Here is a 15,327-nt window from a genome sequence, read left to right on the forward strand (position 1 = left end):
TTGTTCTTTGTTTTTTTGTGTGTGCTTTTCTTGTGCTGTTCTGTATGCGTGTCCAGTTCCTGCATGGGGGGCGGCTGGTGTCGTGCTGGGGCATTGCTGCTTTAGTGTTTCTGTGCTCCAGTTTTATGCGTCACCATGGTAAACATTCTCTCTTGGAACGTTCGGGGCCTTAATGATAAGGTCAAGCGTTCCTTAGTTTTAAAATATATTAGGACCCAACATCCGGGTTTAGTTTGCCTTATGGAGATGCATCTTATTGGCAGTAGAGTTCTTTCACTCAAGAAGCCTTAGGTGGGGTGGGCATTTCACTCCACCTTCCATTCTAACTCTAGGGGTGTATTACTTCTGATTTATTGAAATATGAATTTTGTATGTACTAAGGTTCAAATCGACCCGTTGGGATGTTGTGTGTTTCTAGCTGGCACAATACACAGCTCCCAGTTTGTGCTACTTGCTATATATATACCTCCCCCTTACAACTCTGAAGTTCTTGTGAAAGCATGCGCCTTTATGCAGGGATTTCCCTCTGCCCCAGCTATATACATTGGTGATTTTAATGTTGTTATGGATGAGTCTGCTGATAAGTGGAGGCCTGCTACCCAGAATACGACTGCTGGACTCACTGACTTTGCCCGTCTGATCTCCGAGCTTGGCCTTGTGGATGTCTGGCGCTTGCGAAATCCCTCTGTTAGCCGTTTCTCCTGTTTTTCAAGTTCGCATGGAGTTTTTTCCCCGTATAGATATGGCACTGCTTACGCGCTCATTACTTCCCTGTGTATCCACAGTGAGGAATTTGCCCCGCGGGATATCTGATCACTCCCCTATATTGTTAACTCTGAGCTTTGATAAACTTAGGGGGGGCATCCTTTTGGAAGTTTAACCATTTTTGGTTGACACAGATGGGTGCAGCCTCTGAATTAATTGTGCTTTGGGAGGAGTTCTTTACTAATAACCCGATTTGCAATAATGCCCCTTTGGTGTGGGATGCCTATTAGGCTTTCCTGTGTGGTTCCTTGATTTCCAGAGTTGCCCAATTGAAGATATTTAATAGGAAATCTGAGAAGGAGTGTTGAGCTTGAACAGACTTATTTGCGTAGTGGCCTCCCAGCGGATCGGGTGGAATGGCTGATTGTTCATAAACAATGGACGGATCTACTTCTTGATAAATCAAAGAGATGTTTACTGTTCCGCGCCCATGATTTCTATATTCCGGGAGATCGGTCAGGAAAATTCCTGGCTTACTTGGCTAGGCCGAAGCGGACCCCCACCACTGTGCATAGCATAAGGAGCATGTCTGGCGTTTTTTGTTTGGATACTCCTTCTATAGCTTCTAGTTTTTATGCACACTTTCTAGATGTTTATGGGTCCAGGGTGCAGTATACACATTCAACATTATCTGTTTATTTGGACATGATAGAGGTTCCTGCCCTGAGTCCAGAATCACGACAACTTTTGGAAGCGCCCATCACATTGGAGGAGGTTGAAAATGCCATTAGATCCTTTCCCAGTAATAAAGCCCCGGGGGCAGATGGTCTCCCTATTGAACTGTACAAAACACATTTGGACTTTTTTGCCCCCAAACTTTTGCGGATTTTTGAATCTCTGTTACAGGGTGGTACTCTCCCCCCCATCTATGTGTGAGGCGCTGGTGGTGCTGAAACCGAAACCTCGTACCATCCTATCTCCTTACTGTAAACTGACATTAAAATTCTTGCAAAACTTTTAGCGCCACGGTTTAATAATGTGGTGCTGGAGCTGGTCCATTTTGACCAAACTGGCTTTATGCCGGGCAGATCTACCACTGTTAATCTCAGAAGATTAATTACGTATATGCAGTTGGCGGGTGATGAGTTGGACGGTGCGATAGTTGTTTACCTGGATGACGCCCGCGCATTTGATTCTGTAGAATGGGTGTATCTTTGGGAGGTTCTTGTGAGATTTGGGATAGGCCTGAACTTCCTGTCCTGGGTTAGGCTCTTGTATTCCCTGCCCCACTGCGAGAGTTATTGTCAATGGCTTCCCCATTGAATACTTTCTGCTGGGGAGGGGAACTTGACAGGGGTGCCCTTTTGTCCCCACTACTTTTTGCTCTTGCAATAGAGCCCTTGGCTTGTGCTGTTAGGGTTGCCGCGAATATTACAGGGCTTCATATTGTGGGTCGCAAGGAAAAAATTGGTTTATACGCGGACGACATGATATTGGCCCTCATTCCGAGTTGTTCGCTCGCAAGCTGCTTTTAGCAGCTTTGCACACGCTAAGCCGCCGCCTACTGGGAGTGAATCTTAGCTTATCAAAATTGCGAACGAAAGATTAGCAGAATTGCGAATAGACACTTCTTAGCAGTTTCTGAGTAGCTCCACACTTACTCGGCATCTGCGATCAGTTCAGTCAGTTTCGTTCCTGATTTGACGTCACAAACACACCCAGCGTTCGCCCAGACACTCCCCCGTTTCTTTAGACACTCCCGCGTTTTTCCCAGAAACGGTAGCGTTTTTTCACACACAACCATAAAACGGCCATTACGATCACCAGAACGAAGAAAAAACCTCGTAATGCCGTTAGTAAAATTCCTAACTACATAGCAAATTTACTTGGCGCAGTCGCACTGCGGACATTGCGCATGCGCATTAGCCACTAATCGCTCCGTTGCGAAAAAAAATAATGAGCGATCAACTCGGAATGACCCCCATTGTTTTGAAGGATATATCCCGTTCATTACCTGTCCTTCTTGAATTGGTACAGAAGTTTGGCTTCTTCTCAGGCATTTGTATTAATTGGGATAAATCAGTGGTGTTTCCGTTGCAACCCTCTACATTACCCCCCTACCCCCCCCCCCCCCTACGATCTTCCCCTTAAATGGTATACCCAGTTTAAATATCTCGGTATTCAAATTTCTCATTCTCCTAAAGATTTTGTCGCCTTGAATTTGACCCCCCAGATTGACAATTAGTATAAAAAAAGCGAATTTGGCAGAAACTCCAATTAACTGTTACGGGTCGTGTGAATATTGTCAAAATGATCATCCAACCCAAATTTATTTATATACTGCAGAATGCACCAGTTTATATCCCTGCCTCCCAATTCTTGTTGATTTCCCGATATATCACCTCTTTTATTTGGGGTGCTAAACGGGCCCGCATTGCATACAAAACACTTAGCTGACCCAGAGTGGAGGGTGGCCTGGCATTGCCGGATATACGTTTATATTATTTAGCTGCCGAGTTAGTACAACTGTGTGAATGGGCTACCCCCGAGGGATTACGGGAATCTCCCAGTGGCTCTTTCTCTGTTGAAGTTTTTACTGGCACGCACTTCATTGTCCTCTCTTCCCCCATTATTACAACAGGCTCGTAGAGTATGTCTGGCAACTGAGAAATTGATGGGAGATTCCTCAATAGACCCCAGCTCTCCACTGTGGAACAATATGTCTTTTTCTGAAACCTATGGTTTAGAGGGCAGCTCGGGCTGGTCCTCTTATGGGGTGTCTGCCATGGGACAACTTTATCAGGATGGGGTGCTCTTATCTACTACATATGCCATTCCTAGAAACTATTTTGTTCAGTACCTGCAGCTCCGGCATGCACTGACGGCGCAGTGGCGGGGCTGAGCGCCCTCCAAGCCAAATGGGTACAAGATCTGGGTACAATTGATGATGAGGACTGGGACCATATCCTGGCCTCCCCGGGTGGGGCCACGGCGAGTGCTAGATTCCAGCAAATACAGCTGTACATCCTACATAGGGTCTACTGGACTCCTTGTAGTATAAGTTTGGACACTCGGCTTCTGATAACTGTCCGAAATGTTCTGCTCCAGCTGCTGTGTTCTGGCACTTGCTCTGGCAGTGCCCACGGGTGTATACCTTCTGGGAAGAAATCGCTGCCTCTGTGTGTCACACAGGGATTCCGTTGATGACCCCACGTATTTGTATATTTGGTCTTGATTTACAGGAATCCCTCCCATCTTATTTTCGTCTTTATGTCAATAACACTTTAGCAATGGCCCGAGTGTGTATAGCCCGCAACTGGATGGCTCATGCCGCCCCGTCTACTGCTGAGTGGGTTGCTCTGGTGAATACTACTCCCATGAATGTTTTATGTACACTAAACGTAACTGCCAATTGAAATTTGATAAGGTATGGGGCTCTTGGAGGAACTCTCAGTACTTTATTGATTCTTAGCTATATTATGTGGATGTGTTGTGTATAACGCTGAGCGGCCTGCCCCCCCCCCCCCCACGTATTTAAGCACGTAATCTGATTTCCCTCTCTTGTAATATTCTGAAGAACGATATCAACATATCCTCTCAATTTATTGATGTTATAATATCACCTTTATATTGTCGCTGGCTGTTACAGTTTAAAACCCTTCTTACTCTCTGTTTGGTACTACTTGATGGCTCTACGCTCGATATATAGCTATGTCTCTTTAACATACAGTCTAGCTAACATGTGAAGGTGACACATGAAAGGCACAACTTTGATCTTGCAGTTGTTTATTTGTATCAAATTCCAGACCCACCCACATAGGGGTATATTCAATAACTGTCGGAAGCTGCCGTCTTGTCGGAAAGACGGCAGCTTCTGACAGTTTTAGGTCGGAAAGGGTTCCAACCTATTCATTAGGGCCCCGTTTATTCCGACAAGTCGGGAAACCCGACTTGTTGGAATGCTGTCGGAATGCACGCTGATCGGCGGCTTCAGCCGCTGATCAGCGTGCATTGTCGGTAGCGGGGCCAAACCCCACAGGTTTTAGCCCCGTTTCCGACAATCTCAATCAGATTTGAAAAAAAGTCGGATTGGGATGAGGTAAACTGAGAGCTGGAGACGAAGGGGGGGGGGGGGGGAGCAGCGGGGAGAGCAGGAACCCAGTGGCAGCGTCCACCCGGCTCCAGCAAGCGTGGTCCTGCTTGCTGGAGCCGGGTGGACGCCGCCGTGAACCTCCGCTGCTGCTGCTCCCCCATCTCCTCTCCGACTTACCCTCCTCCGCTGCTCTCCCGCTGCTGCCCCCAACGCCGCAGACATCCCTCCCACTGCAGCTGGACAGCTCCCTTCCTCTCCCCCGGCGCCGCTGACGGCTCCCCCTGCCTCTGCTGTCAGCGCACCCGGCAGCCGCTGACAGCAGCGGTAGGACATGACACCGGGAGCGGCCAAATCCGACAGTCGGATTTGGCCGCTCTTTTGAATAGGGGTTGTCGGGTCCATTCCAACAACTGCATGTCGGAATGGACCCGACTTATTGAATATACCCCATAACCTTCAATGCTTCCCTATCTAATTACATCCTCACTGTACAGAACACAACCTCACATATTTTGTCTTTCTTTACTCTCACACCCTCCTGACCCTTGGCCAACACTGCTAGGTGATCATATGATAAAAACCCATTAAGAACCTAGCAATCTGGTGGACCATTATGCAATAAGTAGCATCTATCCTTGTGTATCAATGCCTATTTCCCTATAGATTATAAGCTTGCGAGCAGGGCCCTCCTACCTCTATGTCTGTCTGGTTTTGCCCAGTTTGTTCTATTACTGTTGTTCTAATTGTAAAGTGCAACGGAATATGTTGCGCTATATAAGAAACTGTTAATAAATAATAAATGCCCTTGCATGACATGGACATCCCCTACTGTATACAAAAGCATGGTAAGTACCCTCCTAATACCATCAGGGAGGCGTTTGATTAGCTCCAAATTTATTCTGCAGCAGGACAATGACACCAAACATACAGCCAATGTCATTAAGAACCACCTTCAGCGTAAAGAAGAATAAGGAGTCATGAAAGTTATGATATGGTTCCCACAGAGCCCTGATCTCAACATCAAGTCTGTCTGGGATTACATTAAAAGAGAGAAGATTTCAGCAAACCTACATCCACAGACGATCTGTGGTTAGTTCTCCAATATATTTGGAACAACCTCCCTGCCAAGTTCCTTCAAAAACTTTGTGCAAGTGTAGCTAGAAGAATTGATGCAGTTTTGAAGGCAAAGAGTGATTACACCAAATATTGATTTGATTTAGATTTTTCTTCTGTTCATTACATCATGCCCACACACGGCACGATATAGCTGTATATCCAATTCGTCGGATCGGCAGCTATATTGTGCCGTGTGTAGAGAGAGGCCTTTACTTTGCAGCATTTTTTCTACACATGCCTAAAACTTTTGCACAGTACTTTATATATTTAGGGGTCTATGTACTAAGCATTAGAGAGAGATAAAGTGAACAGAGATGAAGTAACAGCCTATCACCTCCTGTAATGTTACAGGCTGCTTTTGAAAAATGGCAGTTAGGAGCTGCTTGGTTGGTTCTTTATCTCCATCCACTTTATCTCTCTCCAAGACTTTTAGTACACAGACCAGAGTGTTCCTTCTTCAATAAATAAAATCTAGGCATACACCTGCACACCAAAACCATATACAACAGACTTGTATGACAATTATATCTAAAGCTATTTATATACAGGAATACGCATGAACAGCTTATTAAAATGACCTTTATTTTTATTTAAAAAATACCATTAAAATAATTGTACATGTTACAAAACAAGTATGTTACATGCCATAAAATAAACATTTTACAGAACTGTAGAAATACAAAACACAACGTATGGCAGGTACAGCCCTAGGTTCAAAGGATTTTTTGGCATGTGACAAATGGCAGGAACAAGAATATCCTCAATATCTGTCGTTCAATGAACACAAGAACAGAGTTACTAGCTTTTGTATTATCATTATCTTTTGTATTTTTCTTAAAGATTACAAAACCACACAAAAACTGTACATGTAAAAAAATTAAATAAAAATCAACAAAAATAAGTCTGTTCAAAATATTTTTCTCTGTACATTTGTTCACACGCCAGAAAATTGGCAACCTAACACTAAAAACACAAATTAATGCATTTTTATAACACAAAGCATTTCAATACGGACATTTTTTCCCATATGTAAAATCAGCAGTAAGCACCAGAATCTGACGTTGTTTCAGTTAATTTATACTAACACTATTACAAATTACCATAGAAAATCTATATGTACACAAGTCTATCGGATAACTGTATTGTGATATATATATATACATACATATATATATATATATATATATATATATATATACATACATACACACACACACACACACACACACACACACACACACACACACACACACACACACACACATATATACATCTAGCTTCTATATCAGTGGTTCTCAACCTCAGTCCTCAAGTACCCCCAGCAGTTCATGTTTTCCAGGTCTCCTCACAGGATTGCAAGTGAAATAATTTGCTCCACCTGTGGGTCTTATAAAATGTGTCAGTGAGTATTGAATACACCTGTTCAACTGCTCGGTGACCTGGAAAACATGAACTGTTGGGGGTACTTGAGGACCAAGGTTGAGAACCACCGTTCTACATTACATTGGTAAAAGTCATTTTACTTTTATTGTGTTCTGAAGTGTGAGCTAAGGACCGAAAAGGAATATGAGAAAAAACCCTGTCACCAAGTACAAGAACAATTACTCTTTCTTATCGGAGATTAATAACCCAGGCCAGTGCCGACACAAAGCAGAGGCAGTCACCTTGTGTGCTTATCTTCATGAGAATATGTCCTGTGATTTAACTAGGAACTAGTGATGTCATCAAGGCGATTCTAAAATAACAGGCTGAGTAAATGTTTACCCCACAAAATTTCTGTCTCCCCTGTAAGCAGGCAAGGGGTACACTTTAAGCAGCCACACTGATCCCTGGGATGATGTGTATGGGCCGTTCGCCCACACTGCTGTGGAATACACAGTTAAGACGGAACATGAATTTGCTGTAGGGATCAATCATGTCAAAAGGTGCTCATAAGTTGCAGCAGTTTTCCAACATGTTCCATTCAGAAAAGAAAACAACGAAAAGATGCTCGAGCAATCAAACCCAAGAGTCTTAAATAAGATTCACTTTTTTAAAAAACCCCTGTCCCAATTAATGTTAACAGGCTAAAAATAACTACAATACAGTGTGCATAAAAATGAAAGCAGTACTCAGTGCTAATTAAGATGCAATATTTCCTTACAGTAAATAAACAAGTATAGTAGTATTAAAAATTAGGAGATAATAATTGGAAGAAAACTCAAATAGTGTTCTGTTAGTGTAACTTTTCTCTAGCGCAGAGGTGATTTAACAAACAAGGGTAGGTAGCCAGGTTGTGTCTTAAACCAACAGACATTAAAATGCAGCCCATCAAAAGACTAGGCGCTAAAGCCATAGACACATTTGGCTGGGAAGCAGCTCTGTGAGGTCACTGGTCCCCAGTAAATCGAAAAGTTACATTTTCAGGATTAATATTTCAGATAACAAAATGTGCCTCTGTGTGTAGATGAAAGGAACACTTTACTGAGAACGCCTCAAAAACACACTTCTACATTTTATTATTAAGCAACAGAACGTAATTTCACTTATTTTTTTAATACATTTAGAAATTTGATTTGGGGATCCTTCTTTTCTAGTCGTGGAAACCAAAGTAAGAGTGAGTCATTAACCATAATTCTAAAGAGGAACATTATAAACTAAAATATAATCCACATAGTGCACATTTTTTATATTTATACGTGACAAATTAAAAACTTATCTTTAACTTAAAACCTGATCTATTTTGAGGGAGGGAGGTCTAAATTGTAAAACAACGCAAATCAAGAAAACATAACATGGTCTTGAAGAATCAAATTAAAATGCGCATATCAACCTACATCTAAAAACCACTGTTATGGCCCAATACTGTAGCTCTTACTACAAAACACTGACCTGGAGAAGGTACATTGTGTTGATTAGTTTGCTTTAAGGCTCAAAAAACACATAAAAGATTAAGTTAAAAAAAAAAAAAAAAAATGTAATAACCAGTTCAGCCAGTAAGGTTCTTCTCAGCAGCTAGCATCATTATTTTTAGTTTAAAAGAAAAAAACCAAGAAAATTAGAAGATGCAGCAGGATCAGGTACTTACTAGGCATTTACTTAACTGTACAAGAAGAGGAGTCGGGTGGAAATAAGCTATAAAATAAACAAAATGCGCTCTATGAACGTTGACAAACTCGCTTGCTGGGTAAACAATAACTCCTCTATTAAAACGAACATGGTCAGGCAGTAAAAACACCATGGGGTATATTCACTAAACAGCAGCAGCTTTGATCGCTGAAATTTAAAACGGCAATAGTAACAATATCTTTGCATTGATTACTATTGCTGGTTTAAATCAAGATCATCGATAACCAGCAGCTTTGAGAACCCGGTGTTTAGTATATATAACTCCATATATTTTTCTGGTCTATATACCAGAGACATTACTTAATCAGCTTAGAGCTTTTTTTCTGAGAATCCATTCACCATAAACATCCACACAACACAGCAGTAGATTACAATTAAATATTGTAAATAATATTTTCTTTCTCGTAAGCAACAATCTTGACCTTGATCCAGGTTCATTTCAACGTGACACGAAGGACACCTGCTGTCTTTTCCTGGAATCTAAATTGAAGGCAACAACATGCAATTCATCCTTTTATAGAATAACCGATAATGTAGGAAGACGTATCTTGAAAAAAATATGAAGCCTGTCCACTGACAGAATCTGCAGTAGCACCATCATTAGATGGCAATTTAAAGGGCCTCTACAAATTAATCAAAAACGTATTATACACACAGTCCCAAAGCACGTCCTACTGGTGTGCAAGGTTTCTTATCAGGAACTTATCTTGACGAAACACACAACCCCCATCTTCAGCAAGTTCAGCTTCCAAACATGAAAGGGAAGCTGTGGGGATCGGAGTGCAAGAGTCCAGGTAAGTCCTGTCCAAAATAAGGGGATGTACATTAGCTAGCAAAAAAGTAGGCAAGCACCGAACAGCCCAAAATAAAAAGGGTGAGGATCCTACAGATTAATGGGGTTGGTTTCTGCTCACTTGTTATGTTTTCGGTTTCTTTTTTCCTTCCTTCTTCTTCCTATCCTTTCATCTTTTGTACTTCTCGATACTTTGGCCCTTACAATCCTGCCCGGTGTTCTTCTGACTTATCTTCTACTTTTATGTAGGTTGTTATTCCATTTTTATAACCTACTGTACTATTGACTTCTTCGGGTCCTGTCTTACACATTACTATTACCTCATGCTCTTCGGTACTCTAAGTCCTCTGGACAAGACTTGAAACACCTAAGTTTTGCACAGTGTTAGCTAGAGTACGTTTGTTTGTTTTGAATTTGTTGTAACATCAATTTGAAAATCAAATATTAATAAATAATTTTTGATTAGTGTTTAGCTGTCCTTCAATTTTCCCTAAGCAGACATGTTACTACAATGTTTTACAAACGTATTTGCCTTCAGAAGACAGGTCACTGTGCTACTGATTTACATGAAATGATGTATGCTATTCATGCATCCAGTTCCATGGGATGAAAAGGTCTCAATATTTTGAATAAAGTATAAGAGCTGGGGTTTATATTTTGGGACATTATGTTTAGTGTTCATTCATGCATTAAGTAGCATATCTGGGTAATATTGTGCAGCCCAGCTCATCGGGGGTAATTCAGGTGCGGTTGGAGTTGCTATAACTGCGTTCCTTCCTTACAAGACAACGCCTATTGCTGCACTAGTGATCCCACCAGCGTCCTAGGATGCAGCAACGGATCACTCAGTCACCATCGGGCGGCTTGCAGCATCTATGGTGCCACGCAAGTTGCTTGTCGCATAGGCCAGGAAATCTCCATCCTACAACGGAGATCCTTGGCCTTTTACCACCCCAAAATGGCAGCGACATGCATCCAATTTCACAGACTGAGGCCATCGCCACCCCCTCCCTGCCCCGAAAATGGCATCAGACTGTCACTCAAAGTGAATCTAATGCCGGGCTGCATTCTTTGCCACAGGACCCGTTCGAGCACATGCAGAACGGGTCCTGTTCATGTGCAAAATACCTAAAATCGGTACTTTGCACCAACAGTGACCGCACCTGAATGACCGCCATCATGCATGGAATAGGACTCACCTGTAGTCATGATTTGTCAGGTAATCGATAATGGCCGGTTTAATGCGTGGTACACCTCCCTGGCTATGATTTCCTCTTCCCGTGATCACAAGAAGATATGTTTTGCCTCCATTTTGCTTGATCTCTGACATGAGGAAATATTATGGTTACCACACATGTGAGAGAATGGCACAGAACACTCTACTAAGTATCTCTTTGATATAACAAAAAATTGCCCATTTTATTGCTAAGCCGCTGCACAATGGAGCACTAGCGTTACAGTTTCTACTAATACAGGGAGAAAGTTTTTTTGGACAACTTATTAGTATATCTTGAGTAACCCACACCAGGAGTCCAAATATTCCCCATTAATCTATGCTGGATGCCCTTAGAGGGGGTAGACCAAATACTTGACTTTTTATATTCTATTAAAAAAATTTGCAAAAATGTTGTTCATTTACAAATTATGTCAATTACTACAATAAACCCCTTCAGAACCATAGTTAAACAAAAATTACAAAACAATGTTGTACTGTATTACAAACAATCTGATCTTTTTATTTTTTATACATAAGGTAAAATGTGCAAGATGAGTCACCACATAAACATGTGAAAACACCAGTGTTATGGATGTCCGTTCATGTCAATAATGCTTCTTTTCAAAACTGTTTCTACATCTGGCATATAGCCCCACTGAAATGAATGGGTCATTGACATGAATGGGAAATATACAGCACAACGCTGGTGTAACTGCATGCATAAACTCCCTTGTAAGTATTTCAAGTACAGTGGTGAACATTAAAAAAAACATCTTTTTGTAATTCAGTGACAAGAGTTCCATATTAACTTAACTCCAACACTATGGATGGTTTCTTGATTCCTTTTGCTTAAACCCAAATTCTGCTTTAACCACTTAACTAACAAATAATTTTCCAAAAAAATGCTCAGAAAATGTCGTTTTTTTATGAGTAAATTAGCTGTAGAATGTGTATTTAACCTTACTCAATGATCTTAGTTAAAAAAAAAAAAAAATATATATATATATATATATATATATATATATATATATTTTTTATATTTAAATTTTTTTTTTAAACATTGATTGCAAACATCGGAACATCACGACCATCGGAATCATTGCGGCTTTCATTTTGAAAGCTGGACAGCCACCAGGTGCACAGGGGAGGGGGGCACTTTGGGAGGTGTTCATTTACACTTCCCCAGTGGCTATTTTCTGCAGTTGCTGGGTGGGGGGTCAGCAGTGATCGACAGCACGGCAAGCGCTGGGGGAGGGTGCAGGGAAGTAGAGCGACCTTCCGGTCCCTCTGACAGCAGCAGCGGAAGGGAGTTTCTCTTCCCTGCTGCTGCACACGCTGACTGGTCACATCCTGTGCGACCAGATCAGATAAGCCACTTGCTGGTAATGGTCGCATCTCATTCGACAATGCCAGGCAAGTGGTTAAAACAAGGCTTGTGTATGTGGAAACAATCAGCATGCCATAAACAAAGTGAGTAGGGCTGGTCTAACCGCTAGTAACCAAGAAGAGTTTTTGTAGCTTATTCGAGGCTTATTATGATTTTACAAAACAATCTGCTGTCATGAATTCTTTGTCTCACAAAGCATATTTATGTAAAAGCATTATTGCAGGGATTTTTTACACATAAGTCAGATTGTGACGAAGAGAAGCACTTTACGATATATAGTTTAGAAACATGTCAACAGTTTGAGGTAAGTGCCTGAACTCCTGTGACTTTCATTTGCCTTTGGCTTAGTAAAGGATCTTGCTTCTTTTGCTGGATGTGTCAAGTTTTCTTGTAATGATCAAGTAGCGCTGCTCCTTGATTTCAGAACATACCTTCTGTCTTGTCTTGCAGAACCTTGCGGAAGTGCTTCATAGCCTCATCTACGTGGAGCCCATGCAAATCTAATATATTCTCCGGCAGCAGATACTCATTGGCCCTTTCATAAATCTGAACCGCTGCTCTGCGATTCTCCTCTTTCATCTTCTGCCCATACAGATAGCCCTAGTACAGGACAGAGTGAGCAGAGAGAAACACTTCAATGCCTCCAAATGCATTACATGAGAGTAGAGGTGGAAATTGCTTAAATATGCATCTCAGTATTTTCTGTAGGGTACCTAGACTGGTGCGTTCTGTAAGAAAGTGACAAACCTGCTGTGCGTAATACGCTGCCACCTGCTTCATGCCCCGGTTATGAGCTTCTGCAGCTTTCCTGTAGCTCTCCTGTTGCTTCTGCCGATAGAGAAAAGCTTCTGCCCGGAAGTCATCATAATCTGGGTATTCCAAATCCTGGAAGTACTGCTCACTGAGAATGTCTGTTTCCACTTTCACTCTCTTCAGGTAGCATAAGTTAGAAGAAAAAAAAAACCAAATACCCCCCCCCAAAAAAACACAATCACGTTAACTGTTTAACAACTGAAAAGTTGTAGTGACAAACACACATACACTACAATATCGAAAACTTTCAACTCAACTACAAAAATCAGAAGCGTATTAAAGGTAAAGTAGCAATGTTCCGTAGTAACCTGGAAGGGAACGTCACATGCTTAGTGGAATGAAGTGCGTTTGCATACACTGAGAGCAGCATACGTTACAGAAAACACAAAAGGAAACTTGTGAACACATTTTATAACATTAATATATTGCCTTTAAATGTCACGCTGCTCAATAAAAGTCATGGGTTATTGGTGATGAACTTTGACCCATTCATCAAATAAAACTCAAGTAGTCAACATGCCAATCTCCTGAACAAGAGCACAGAGACTCATTAATACAGTACACAAATCTAATAATAATAATAATAATAATAATAAAAAAGGAGAGAAAAAAAGCACTTTGATTGTTCAAGTGGAAAATAAGAATTTACTCACCGGTAATTCTATTTCTCGTAGTCCGTAGTGGATGCTGGGGACTCCGTAAGGACCATGGGGAATAGCGGGCACCGCAGGAGACTGGGCACTCTAAAGAAAGATTTAGTACTATCTGGTGTGCACTGGCTCCTCCCTCTATGCCCCTCCTCCAGACCTCAGTTAAGGAAACTGTGCCCGGAAGAGCTGACATTACAAGGAAAGGATTTTGGAATCCAGGGTAAGACTCATACCAGCCACACCAATCACACTGTACAACTTGTGATAAACTTACCCAGTTAACAGTATGAACAACAACTGAGCATCCCTCAACCGATGCTACATAACCATAACCCTTTGTTAAGCAATAACTATATACACGTATTGCAGAAAGTCCGCACTTGGGACGGGCGCCCAGCATCCACTACGGACTACGAGAAATAGAATTACCGGTGAGTAAATTCTTATTTTCTCTAACGTCCTAGTGGATGCTGGGGACTCCGTAAGGACCATGGGGATTATACCAAAGCTCCCAAACGGGCGGGAGAGTGCGGATGACTCTGCAGCACCGAATGGGCAAACACCAGGTCCTCCTCAGCCAGGGTATCAAACTTGTAGAATTTTGCAAATGTGTTTGAACCCGACCAAGTAGCAGCTCGGCAAAGCTGTAATGCCGAGACCCCTCGGGCAGCCGCCCAAGAAGAGCCTACCTTCCTTGTGGAATGGGCTTTCACTGATTTTGGATGCGGCAATCCAGCCGCAGAATGAGCCTGCTGAATCGTGTTACAGATCCAGCGAGCAATGGTTTGCTTTGAAGCAGGAGCACCCAGCTTGTTGGATGCATACAGGATAAACAGCGAGTCAGTTTTCCTGACTCCAGCCGTCCTGGCAACATAGAACTTCAAAGCCCTGACTACATCAAGCAACTTGGAATCCTCCAAGTCACGAGTAGCCGCAGGCACCACAATGGGTTGGGTTCAAATGAAAAGATGACACCACCTTTGGCAGAAACTGCGGACGAGGCCGCAATTCTGCCCTATCCATATGGAAAACCAGATAGGGGCTTTTACATGACAAAGCCGCCAATTCTGACACACGCCTAGCTGAGGCTAAGGCCAACAGCATGACCACTTTCCACGTGAGATACTTTAGCTCCACTGTCTTAAGTGGCTCAAACCAGTGGGATTTCAGGAAACCCAAGACCACGTTAAGATCCCAAGGTGCCACTGGTGGCACAAAAGGAGGCTGAATATGCAGCACTCCCTTAACAAACGTCTGAACCTCAGGCAGTGAAGCCAGTTCTTTTTGAAAGAAAATGGATAGGGACGAAATCTGGACCTTTATGGACCCTACTTTAAGGCCCATAGTCACACCTGACTGTAGGAAGCGCAGGAATCGTCCCAGCTGGAATTCCTCCTGTAGGGGCCTTCCTGGCCTCACACCAAGCAACATATTTTCGCCATATAC

The 15,327-nt window shown here is 42.3% G+C and overlaps 1 protein-coding gene across 8 annotated transcripts in view; it reads right to left on the minus strand.

Annotated features, from left to right (window-relative positions):
- Window positions 1-6,475: 6,475 nt before the first annotated feature.
- N4BP2 (NEDD4 binding protein 2) overlaps window positions 6,476-15,327 on the minus strand; it is a 272,998-nt gene continuing 264,146 nt past the window's right edge. For 5 of the 8 annotated variants that reach the window (XM_063921072.1, XM_063921039.1, XM_063921054.1 and 2 more), the window contains exons 14-17: window positions 13,166-13,348; window positions 12,850-13,018; window positions 11,015-11,138; window positions 9,521-9,823 (exon numbers count right to left, since the gene is read on the minus strand). In XM_063921072.1, coding sequence (XP_063777142.1) covers window positions 9,694-9,823; window positions 11,015-11,138; window positions 12,850-13,018; window positions 13,166-13,348 — 606 coding nt within the window. In that variant the 3' untranslated portion in view covers window positions 9,521-9,693. The other 3 variants (XM_063921079.1, XM_063921086.1, XM_063921064.1) reach the window with 2 other exon arrangements.

The sequence above is a fragment of the Pseudophryne corroboree genome, chromosome 1, assembly GCF_028390025.1.
Source record: "Pseudophryne corroboree isolate aPseCor3 chromosome 1, aPseCor3.hap2, whole genome shotgun sequence".
In the NCBI taxonomy this organism is placed as follows: Eukaryota; Metazoa; Chordata; class Amphibia; order Anura; family Myobatrachidae; genus Pseudophryne; species Pseudophryne corroboree.